At 43.3% G+C, this 12,404-nt stretch overlaps 1 protein-coding gene across 1 annotated transcript in view; it reads right to left on the minus strand.

The window, feature by feature from the left end:
- Positions 1-12,404, minus strand: part of LOC146652790 (uncharacterized) — a 64,560-nt gene that overhangs the window by 21,430 nt on the left and 30,726 nt on the right. Inside the window, exons 11-13 of the mRNA XM_085382993.1 lie at positions 8,033-12,143; positions 6,783-7,480; positions 1,457-1,676 (exon numbers count right to left, since the gene is read on the minus strand). Coding sequence (XP_085239119.1) covers positions 1,457-1,676; positions 6,783-7,480; positions 8,033-12,143 — 5,029 coding nt within the window. The remainder of the gene's footprint in view (positions 1-1,456; positions 1,677-6,782; positions 7,481-8,032; positions 12,144-12,404) is intronic.

Below are 12,404 nucleotides of genomic sequence, written 5' to 3' on the forward strand. Positions count from 1 at the left end.
TCGCCTCGAGACAGAAGATGTTGCAGCAGCACTTCTCCTCTCAGCAGCTCACTTCTCATCTTCATCACCATTATTCGGGCCCTATAATGTTCTCTACGATCCCACCGTGTGCCGTTGGATTTGACATATAGACCTAATTACCAAGTCTGTTTGAATGTTTGTGATCTCTGCTCCCTGCCTCAGACTCATCTGTGGAGAATATTACATCACAAAGCTTTTAGAGTGTGAACTGCATGCAGAGGAGCGCTGCTGATACAACAAATGTGAATTATTCTAAGATGCCTGTTTATATCTCATACATAAAAAGAAATCCTGGCATCATAAAACACCACCGCACTGCAGCTAACAAAAGAAACGGCATGTTGGCTTTTTAATCTTTCATGTTAAGGAATAAAAACACCATCGCATGCAAAAAGGACTCTTAGATATTCAGTTGAACAACAGTAGAATCAGCACTGAGCCAGAGCTTGCTTTAATCACTGCTAACATCAGCCAAAACAAACTGTCTTCCTGTGTTATATTACTCTATTTTATAAACTGCTACGGACCCGTTGAGGCATGCACTCCACTCTACTCCTGAAGGTGTGCCGTGGGATCTACACCCAGATGTAAGCGACAGATCCTTTAAGTCCTCTAAGCTGCGAGGTGGGGGGCTCCATGGATGGGACTTGTTTGTCCAGAATATCCCACAGATGCTCGATTGGACTGAGATCTGAGAAATCTGGAAGCCAAGTCAACACCTCAAATTGTTCCTGAACTATTTCTGGTTTGTGGCACCTCGCATTATCCTGATGAAAGACACAGCCATCAGGGAGTACTGTTTCCATGAAAGGGTGTACATGGTCTGCAACACCGCTAAGGTAGATGTTACATGTCAAAGTGACGTCCATGTGTTGGCAGGACCCAAGGTTTCCCAGCAGAACACGGTGGATGGGGTCAGTGTGGGAACCCTCGCTGTCTGTAGTGCCAGATGTTCTGTGTATTCTGACAGCTTTCTATCAGAACCAGCTTAAACGTTTTTTGCAATTTGAGCTAAAGTAGCCACACGGGCCGGGCTTCGTTCCCCACATGCATCAGTGAGCCTCAGCCGCCCATGACAACTGTTCGTTCCTTGGACCACTTTGATAGATACTGACCCCTGCATACCGGGAACACCCAACGAGAGCTGCAGGTGTAGAGACACTCTGAACAGCTCGGCCCTTGTCAAACTGTGATGGCAATCCTTACATTCGCTCATTTTACCTGCTTCTAACAAATCAACTTTGAGAACAAAATGTTGACTTGCTCCCACCTGCTAACAGGTGAAGAAATAATCACTGTTATTCACCTCACCTGTCACTGCTCACAATTTTAGGCCCGGCTGGTGTACATGAGCAGCAGACCGGAGTTCACATTCAGTTCGGTTTGGGGCAGAGAAAGCTCAGGACACCTGCAAACCCGGTAGCGTTTCACGCACCTGGTTCGATGTCCAGAGAGTGGGTGTCAATCTGGATGTGCAGCTTCTTGGCGGCAGCGGTGCAAAACTCCTCCAGGATGCAGTGGACCGCCTCGGTGATGTTGTACGGCACTGACTTGGTGAACTTCATCTTGCTGTTGACGACCACGCTGCCCTTCCTGAAGTTGAGGATCTCCAGTTTTTTGAAGCCCGTCAGGTTGGCCTGCAGGAACGGCAGCAGCTGCAGAAGAAGAAGAAGCAGAGAGTGACGCGTAGGCCATAGGGGAGTCTGACTGTTTGATATAATTTGATATTAACAACCAAGTACACACACACACACACACACACACACACACACACACACACACACACACACACACACACACACACACACACACACACACACACACACAAAGGGAAAATTACACATTTTCTCTGAGCTCTTTGGAGAATCTGCACAAAACAAAACTGAAGGAAAAACAGAAGAAAATTGATGTAAATGTAGTTTGGGCCGATTAAACTGTCTCATCATGAATTCTGTCTAAACTGAGTGAATTCATAAATAACTTGATGCCTCTCTGCTCACATAACTCACATCTTTTATGCCCATGAAGTCAAAGCCTTGGCTGAATTGATGCACCCAGTCTGATTTTATCCAGAGTTTTGTGTGAATGTCTGGAATTTCTTTCTACAAATCAATACATTCATCTACGTTTCCTCCTCCTGCTCGAGAAATTCTTGCAATGCCTGAACTCACACTGAAGATTTATATTGTAATTCAGAAGCTGCAAAGAATACAGAACGCCTTTTAAATCACACAAACATCTCTCTGAGGAAGAAACCATCCCACTGTTTGAGTCAATCCGCTGTCAGCAGACACAGAAAGGAAAGATTAAAGTCATAATTTTAAACTTTAATGTGATATGGATGAACTGTGTCTTCAAACCAGAAAGTAATCAGAGGATTTATCCGGGTTTTTTCTAGTTAAATCCCAGTTTTTGTGCCCCAAATTGATTGGCTTATTCTTCTTAATAGGATTACAGCCCTGTTCTTTTCTCCCTTCAGTTTAAGTCAGTACTTCTTCTTCAATCCCATTTATCTTCAATTCACTTTAAAGTCGATCCTTTGGTGCAATTAATTATAGAAATTACATGTAAATTTTTACATGTAACATGGTTTATTCAATAACTTTGCATTAGTATGAACATCTGTACTGGAAGCTGTTTCCTCTCGTGCATTTATTTGTAAAAGATCCGCACAAAAAGCATCCACCTCATAAAAAGAGAAGAATGGCTTTCACCACATTTAGCCCGACGAGCTGCTTTCCATCTGTTATCAACCAGACAGCAATCGCTTCTATTATTTATAGTACAGCTAACAGCGGCAGTGTTGAAGGGAGGCATATACTTGGAGCTGACTATCTTATTTGTTCACATCTTACCGTTTTTGAGAACCTTTAGAAATGCAGTGACCTAAGTGTCTTCTGTTTGGTGTTGATCGCGTTGCCTCAAAGAAAGGAACAGCCTGTTCTGTCTTCCTCCCCACACAGCAGATAGCCGCAGATTCTTCCTGTTAAAAGGAAGTTTTTCCTTCCCACTGTCATCAGTGATTTGGTGTTATATAATCAAACCGAATTGATTATCTATGCGATGAGTTTACAAAGTTTACTTTAGTCTCTATCAGTGATTCTAAATATTTTTCCTCATTCATCAATTTAAACTTTTTTACGAATTTTTAAAATGTATTTTTATCATCGTGATTATTATTATATCATAAATTTCAGTTTAAAACAAATATTTTTCGACCTTAAATTGAACCCATGAGAGAGAGACAGTGATATATCACTGGTAGAAAAAAAAGGTTTTACTCTTTAAAGTCGGGTTAAATCCCCACAAGTCCAGTTTACCGAACATGCTTGTTTCTTCCTTCATTACACAAATATTTATGGTCCTTTTTGCATGTGCGTGTAAAATGTGTCCGGAAATAATAAGTACATTTATAAGTGCCGCTGGCAGCGAGTGCCACTGATGTGATTATGCTGTTTACGGAGGAGATGCAGTAAAGCAGCGCACTTCGTTTCAGTCATCACTCCTCTTCATGTATTCCTCCTGTCATTGAGTTTTTTTGAGAGCATCCTCACCTTAAATGAGACACTGTGCCGACAAATTAGTATCCCTGAAAATGAAGTTCAACACACACACACACACACACACACACACACACACACACACACACACACACACACACACACACACACACACGATCTGCAGAGTCAAACTAAAAGAGAACAAATAGAAACACTCGACAGTTTTGTTTCTCTAATTTGCATTGACCGGACATAATTACCTCTATTGATGCAGTTTAAACTGTTCAGCAGATGAAGAGTAAAATCTATTCAGAAAACGTTGGTCCCCAAAAGGATTTAAAGTACTTTCTTTACCAGGCAGTATCTGTCGGCCTGAGTCTGTATTTCTATTCATGTGATAATTACTGCGTCTTGCAGGGCTTGAATTAATTTTTCACCGCCAGCAGCAGAGCGAGGACACAGAGGAGACGACTTAAAGGCTGCTGGTTCAATTCCTCGAGTTAAACACAAATAAAAAGCTTTTCTGTGTTTTTTGACTCATATATTACCCAGATCTCTCCATTTTCCTGCCTGCCCCTCTTTTAATTAGCCGATATTGCTGATAATGCAAACTCAGCATTTCTGCAGACTCAATGGTTTCCTTCCAAGTTTCCCAATTAAACAAAAAAGAACAGTAACTCCAGTCTATTCACCTTTGCCACTCTTTCAAACATTGTAAATCACTGACACTCATTAAAAGCCTCAGCTCGCAGGCTGCTGTTCCTGTAAGGCTTTTAATGTGAAAAGTCTGCAGGAAGTGCTTACTCATCAATGAAAGGTATGTTTATGACTGCTGAGTATTTGAATAGTCACTCAAGCTTATGTGAAATATTTGCACCTTTAGTTACACTGAGCCGTTTTTAGCTCTGGATTCTAATTGGCTGCTGCACAAACATCACTTGCTGCAGCTCCATATTAGTATGTAAATGCCTCCAGGCTTGAACTCAATACTTTGAAACGTCAGTACGTAACGGTCACCAAAATGTACATTTGCAGCAGGAATTAGTTTAGGGTAGAGTGTTAATCATTGATGGATCCAAATGAGAAAAATAAGAAAGGTAAAGAAAGATGTGAGCGCCATGCAGAGAGTTAAGGTTGATAAAACTGTCTGAATGCTAAGAAATCCAGATAGAGCTCCCACTTCTTCAGACATTATTTGATCTGAAATCTCAGCTGAAGGACACTGACGGCAGGCAATAATCTGCAAATAAAACTGCAGTAAGTAGGAGGCACGTTTCATCTTTAGATTAGTATTTCAGGCAGAGGACTCGCACCTGCATCATCCATTTACCATTATATTCCCCCGGCGTGTTCTTCCTGCCTCATTAATCCAGCAGAGTCATTGTTCAGAGAGAAATAAGGGCTGTATTGTACCTGCCTGAGCTTGAAATTATTCTCTCACTTCATCCAAAACATTAAAACATATCCATTCACTGCGCAACAACCTGCAGCTCCGACGCTGAGGGCTCCAGGAGAACTCGGAATGAAAACAGAGCTTGTGTTATTAATTGTGTCTGGCTTTCTGTTTTACCCATCAAGTCATAGAAGTATGAGGTATCGCACTCACCAGGCACTGTGTCGATACACTCTAAATATCCCTATTAATATGAATATTTTAATCAAAGAAGGAAAAATAGCTCATTGGCATCAAAGCGGGATGAAACCAGCTCCAATTAGGTCTCAGTTTGGGGAATATGTTCTCCTCTCCTCTTATAATAATGTATGAAATGACATGAAAGGAGTCTCTGGTGCTGATGGAGCCACACATGATTATGATCCGAGTCTGTAGCTCCCCTCAGCTCTCAGGCTACAGCTTCATGATGTGATGCTCTCCCAAATATTAAACAGTTTGAATTTTTCTGCATTCAGCAAGTGCTCAGTTTTCGATTTTAGAATTGGATAATTGCTTCTTCTTTTTTTAATGTGGTGATATAAACCAAATATATCGGCTCTGCCAAAGAGAAGAAAATATCTATGGACCCACGTTTAACGAGGAAAAATACCCAGAGTAAACGGATATGTCAGGTACAGCAGCTAAATCTAAATCTATCACACTCCAGAACATTAATGTCACATAAAACCTTGAACTTTATAGTCTGTGTCATTTAACACTCTAAAATCACACATTAAAAAAACCTGCAGACATGACATGCAAATGAATGCATTAGTGCCAATACCTGCAGTACCTCTAGTTTCCACATGAGGCTCCAAAAGTGAGTCAGTCTCCATAGACTGATGGATAATATGTTAAAATATGTTAATATGTTAAAATGTCCAACTTTACAGCTGAGATAAAAACCTTCAGAGCCTCAATGATGCATTGAGTTTTTCCTTTGCAGTCACCTTTCTCACTCACTATGTATTAACAGACCTCTCTGCATTGAATCATATCTGTTATTAATCTCTGTCTGTCTTCCACAGCAAGTCTCTATCCTGTTTTCCTTCTTCCACCCCAACCGGTCGCAGCAGATGGCCGCCCCTCCCTGAGCCTGGTTCTGCTGGAGGTTTCTTCCTGTTAAAAGGGAGTTTTTCCTTCCCACTGTCACCAAAGTGCTTGCTCATAGGGGGTCATATGATTATGTATCTACTGTACAATATAAAGCGCCTTGAGGCGACTTTTGTTGTGATTTGGCGCTATATAAATAAAATTGAATTGAATTAATACAAAAAACTGTTTTGACCTCTATGGATGGTTTCCTCCTTCAGAACAACAGTAGTGGAGAAAACCTTTTATTCAACTCTCCTGTTTGAGTTACATCGAGGTTTAAAGCTATGCATTAATATTGCCGTGGCCACTTTCACAGACAGGCTGGTGCCGACAGGGCTAGCTGCTGTCAGCTCTGCATCATCGTAGCTAGTTCATCCAAGTTTACACAGCACATTGAACATGTTTTATCAGTCATTAAGAAAAGCAAAGGCCCAAGGTTAGCAGTACCCTCAGGTTTACCCACAGTTTTATTAATTTTCCATCCATTTGTATTTTTCAGCTGGTTATCGACGCCCCACCTGCAGCGGCTCATGTCCCACAGTTTGAGAAATGCTGCAGTACGTAAAACTTTAAATATATTTTTACTTAAACAGCTGTAATCCACTAACTGGTGATTGCTGATATATTCAAAGAGGTGTGACAGTTTTGCAAACAACACATAATGACTCTTTAAACCAGACAAACCAGCAGAATAAAGAACCCTAAAGAAGGATGCAGGTTGCATTCCAACTCACCACGTCTAAGAAGGTGTTCTCCAGGGACCTGTACTCAGGTGAAGTCTTGTTGAAGAGGTCCTCAGAGAAGTCCATGTTGGTGACGCGCAGGCTGAAGAACACCACCAGCTCCCGGCCGTGGCTGGCCGTGGTCATGGTGGGAGTGGTTAGGTATCTCAGTGGAGGTGTGGCCGTGGTGACAATGGTCCTGTGTTCCTCCTGCACAGACAGGAAGCCGCTCCCCTCTTCTCCCTTTTCCAGGAGCTCATTTGGGTCTGTGGCCACCACGCTGGTTTGATCCAGCTCCACAGCCAGGTCCTGCACAGCTTCTTCCACCATGTCTTCGGTAGCATCCGGCGGGGTGGTGGGGCTTCCGCCTTCTTTTTTTATGTAGCCTCCTAAGTCTTCATCAATAATGACGACAGCTGGCTCGCTTTGCTCTGACTCCACCTCCGGCTCAGCGCTATCACCCTCAGGAGACTCAGTAACAATGGGGACTTCAGATTCCTCTGCTACCTCAAAGAGTCCAGAGTCAATTGTTGGGACGGGTAAAAACACTTCAGAAACATCGACAGAAGCTGCCGGAGGTGTAGGCAGTGAGTCTGAAGCTGGTGGTGCTGTCACACTGATGTCTGTTTCTGGGGATAAATTACTTTTTTGTGTCTCCTCTGGCAACTCTTTAGTGGCTTCTGATGTGCCTGTTGTGTCTGCAGCTGCCACTTTGAAATTTCAGGCAAAAAGGATTAATTAAGTCATGAGTGCACACAAAGGATTTCAACAAATTACCAAAATGTGCCTGTATACATACATAATAAATTCATACAGCTAATGCAGAATCCTCACTTCTGCACTAAGATAAAATCTTACAGAAAAGATCCATCTGATGGAGTCTTTAATAATCAAAAAATAACCCACAACTTTTCATGCAGCACAGACACATTGCACAGTCTGCACTGAAATGTAGGGAGATCACATTTTGGTTTGTACACGGCTCTAAAATTATATAATCAATCCATCAGAAAACATGTAATCATCTCACTTCCATCTCATTTATAATTACTGTAATTCGCCCATATATTATACTCTTTATAGGTTTTACAAAAGAAACACTTAAGTAATGTAACAAGTAGTGTAGTGTAGTGTAGTGAAGCGAACTGATTTCTCCGGCGAGTAATTAAGTACTGCATTACTTTTAAGGAAAGTAAAAAATTATGTGTAATAAAGTACTTTTTTGAATAACAACCCCAACACTGCTCTTCACACCTGCTCACCTGTGATATGAGAGATCGTCTCCAAGTGTGAATTGCCTTTTGTCGTTTCTGTCATTGTGGTGGAATTGACTTCATGCTCCACCTGAACGTCTACACTCTCTACATCCTCCTCGTTGTAAAAATGATCAATGATGGGATAGTCATGGTCAGGTTCGCCTACATCTTCGCTGGAAGGCTGGACTGGTATGACGGGTAAATTATGCTCCTCTGCTGGGTGATGATAGTCAGTTCTGACAGGATACAGGAGGTTTTTATCTTCAATGACCTGAACAGCATCCTCTCCAAAAGGAAGGTTGTCCACACCATCCAAGGAGGGCAGGATTTTAATTGATTCGGCAGGTGGCTCAGTGGCATCTATTTTAGGTTCTGGTTCTAACATCTCTACTACCCCCTCACCTGGATCCGATTCTAGGCCATGAAGATGCTCCCCTTCTGATTGTTGGACTTCCTCTATTACCTCTTCTTTAGATTCTGGCTCTGAGACTTCTGGTAGCTTTTCCTCTGGTGGTAAACTGTCAGCTTTGCCTTTGACCGGTTGAGAAGCTTCTTTTGGTTTTGGGCTTTCAGCAACCTTCACTTGTTCCACGACTTCTTCAGATTGTGGTAGTGGGACCTCAGTTACATCCAGTACTTCTGATTCTTTCCCAGGTAATGGTTCGTATGGTACCTTTTTCATCTCTACCACCGACTCAGTCGGTTCTGGTACTTCTTCTTGCTCCTTTTCTGATTCTGCAGTCCCAACTTCCACAGGTGCCATTTCTGTTACTTTGGGCACTTGGGTTTCCCTTGTCGGTGCAGTTTCTGGTTCTGCAGTTTCTTCTGCTGGAGATTTAACTTTTTCTACCCGCAAAACCTCTTCCTCCTTTCTTTCGACATCTTTATCATCTCGTGCTGGACCCTCAGAAACCTCTTCTTCTGCTGGTTTCACATCTGCTGGCTTTTCCTGAATTACTTTTGCTTCAGGTTCAGAGGCCTCTGGCACTAGTTTTTCTGATCCTGTGGCATCAACCACCTCTCCTTTTGGTTCTGAAACATCTTCTACACCTGTGAGTTGTGACTCTTCCTCTGGTTCTTTAACACCCCCCACATTTGGCTCAGGCTGCAAATTTGGAATTACATTTTCGTCCATTTTTTTAATCTCTTCTGTAATTTTTGCTTTTTCCTCTTCTGGTTGTAAAACACTGGGCTGTTCATGCAGTGCTTCTTCTGTCAGATCTTTGACGGTGCTTTCTTCTGCTTCTGCCTTGGGCTCTGAAAATTCAAGGTCCTTCTCTTCAATACCTAGAGTAGTAATTACTTCTGTAATTACTTTTTCTGGCTCTGAAACAGCAACTTCTTGAGATTCTACTATAAACTCTTCCCCTGGCTCTGAGTCTACAGGCACTTTTGTGTCTGGTTTTGCATTTTCAGCTACTTTGTGACCTGGCTCTGAGGTTTCAGCTGGCTCTGAAACTTCAGGCACTTCATTATCTACTTCAGAAACTTCAGGTACTTCTTGACCTGGCTCTGAAGGTGCAGGTACTTCTTGAACTGGCTCTGAAGGCGCAGGTACTTCTTGACCTGGCTCCGAAAGTGCAGGTACTTCTTGAACTGGCTCTGAAGGCGCAGGTACTTCTTGAACTGGCTCAGAGGGCGCAGGTACTTCTTGAACTGGCTCTGAAGGCGCAGGTACTTCTTGACCTGGCTCCGAAAGTGCAGGTACTTCTTGAACTGGCTCTGAAGGCGCAGGTACTTCTTGAACTGGCTCAGAGGGCGCAGGTACTTCTTGAACTGGCTCTGAAGGCGCAGGTACTTCTTGACCTGGCTCCGAAAGTGCAGGTACTTCTTGAACTGGCTCTGAAGGCGCAGGTACTTCTTGACCTGGCTCCGAAAGTGCAGGTACTTCTTGAACTGGCTCTGAAGGCGCAGGTACTTCTTGAACTGGCTCAGAGGGCGCAGGTATTTCTTGACCTGGCTCAGAAGGCGCAGGTATTTCTTGACCTGGCTCCGAAAGTGCAGGTATTTCTTGACCTGGCTCTGAAGGCGCAGGTATTTCTTGACCTGGCTCTGAAGGTGCAGGTACTTCTTGACCTGGCTCCGAAAGTGCAGGTACTTCTTGACCTGGCTCTGAAGGCGCAGGTATTTCTTGACCTGGCTCTGAAGGCGCAGGTACTTCTTGACCTGGCTCTGAAGGCGCAGGTATTTCTTGACCTGGCTCAGAAGGCGCAGGTACTTCTTGACCTGGCTCAGAAGGCGCAGGTACTTCTTGACCTGGCTCAGAAGGCGCAGGTACTTCTTGTCCTGGCTCAGAAGGCGCAGGTACTTCTTGACCTGGCTCAGAAGGCGCAGGTATTTCGTGACCTGGCTCAGAAGGCGCAGGTACTTCTTGACCTGGCTCAGAAGGCGCAGGTATTTCGTGACCTGGCTCAGAAGGCGCAGGTACTTCTTGTCCTGGCTCCGAAAGCGCAGGTACTTCTTGACCTGGCTCTGAAGGCACAGGTATTTCTTGACCTGGCTTTGAAGGCGCAAGTACTTCTTGATCTGGCTCCAAAGGCCCAGATACTTCTTGATTTGGTTTTGAGGCCTCGGCTACTTCATGACCTGGCTCTGAGACTACAGTTACCTCTTTTACTGGCTCTGAAACTTCAGGCACTTCATTATCCCTTTCAAAAACCTCATATACTTCTTTTTCTAAATTTGAAACTTCAGGCACTTCTCTGTGTGGTTTCGAAACCTCAGCTACTTCTTGGTCTGGCTCTAAAACTTCAGGCACTTCTTTTTCTGGTTCAGAAACCCCATGTACTTCTTTTTCAACTGATACTTCAGCTACTTTTTCATCAGGGTCTGCAACAGTTGCTCCTAGTTTGTCAGGTTCTTGAAGTTCATCTACCTTGGAAATTTCAGCTACTACTTCTTTTAGTTTAAACACATCAGCTGATTCTTTGACTGTCTCTGAAACTTCAGATACTTCTTTGACTGTCTCTGAAACTTCAGATACTTCTTTGACTGTCTCTGAAACTTCAGATGATTCTTTGACTGTCTCTGAAACATCAGATACTTCTTTGACTGTCTCTGAAACTTCAGATGATTCTTTGACTGGCTCTGAAACTTCAGATGATTCTTTGACTGTCTCTGAAACATCAGATACTTCTTTGGCTGACTCTGAAACTTCAGATACTTCTTTGACTGTCTCTGAAACTTCAGATGATTCTTTGACTGGCTCTGAAACTTCAGATGATTCTTTGACTGTCTCTGAAACATCAGATACTTCTTTGGCTGACTCTGAAACTTCAGATATTCCTTCAACTGTCTCTGAAACTTCAACAGTTGCCTGCAAAACTTTGAGCGATTCTTCATCAGGTTCAACTGCCAACCCACTTTCTGGTTTGAGCAGGCCCTTTTCATTTTCCAACTCTGAAACATCCTTTGTTTCTGAAATATCACCAGCATCGTGGGTTTTAGAGACACCCAAATGTACCTCCTCTTCTTCCTCTGGAAGAGCATTTTCTTCTTCGTCTTCATGAAGTATCACTGTTGGCTTTGTGGGTGGCTGGTCTGTTATGGCGGAGACTGTTGTGATGGGGAGTCTAACATCAGGCGCCTCCTTTGCAGCCGGAATTGTAGTGAATATAATATTAGCGGTTGGGGTAATCTGAACAGTGTCCAATCTAGGACCTTCTCTGTCGTCACCAACAGGACTCAGGTCTCCCTCTGGTATCAGGTTAGGAGACAAACTGACGTAGGGAGCATCTGTCTCCAGCTCAAGAAGTGCAGGAGGGGTGGGAATGTAGTCTCGCACAAGTTTACCGGTTTCATCATGATGAATGGTTTCAATCTCATGTGTAATGATCAGCAATTCTTCTCCCTTCCCCTCTTCCTTTACTGGCCCGGGTTCACTCACATAAATCGACTCATCAGTAACGTCCTCCGAGCCTGGGAGTTGATCGCTGCCCTCTGCCACCCCACTGGTCACTGCTGTCGCATCATCATCTGGGACTGCTGTTGGGTCAAGCAGGATCTCCAGGGCATTTTCCTTCTCCATGGGGGTGAGGGAAACTGCCGGCCAGAGTTTGTCAAACTCTGGCTCCACAGTGGAAATTTCCAACTCGTTGTGTGAATCAGGCTCGCTGGACTGTGGAAGGCATGTTGGCAAAAATGAAAACAAAACAAAACAAAACAAAAAAAAACTATTAGACAACTTTAATTTACAATATTTAAGTCTTAAGGATTGTATTTAAACATGTTACCAATCACACTGAAAGCTGTACAAGACAACACAAACAAAGACTGCTCTAGTGTGACCTGCACAGTTCTGGAGATCAGTTGTCTTCAATTTAATAGAACGTGATGGATAGAGAGCACTGCAGGCTCTATGGGGTTTCATCTGGGGTGG

The sequence above is a fragment of the Rhamphochromis longiceps genome, linkage group LG15 (genome assembly GCF_057381845.1).
Source record: "Rhamphochromis longiceps isolate RC_006_pf linkage group LG15, R_longiceps_female_GT1.1, whole genome shotgun sequence".
NCBI lineage: Eukaryota > Metazoa > Chordata > Actinopteri > Cichliformes > Cichlidae > Rhamphochromis > Rhamphochromis longiceps.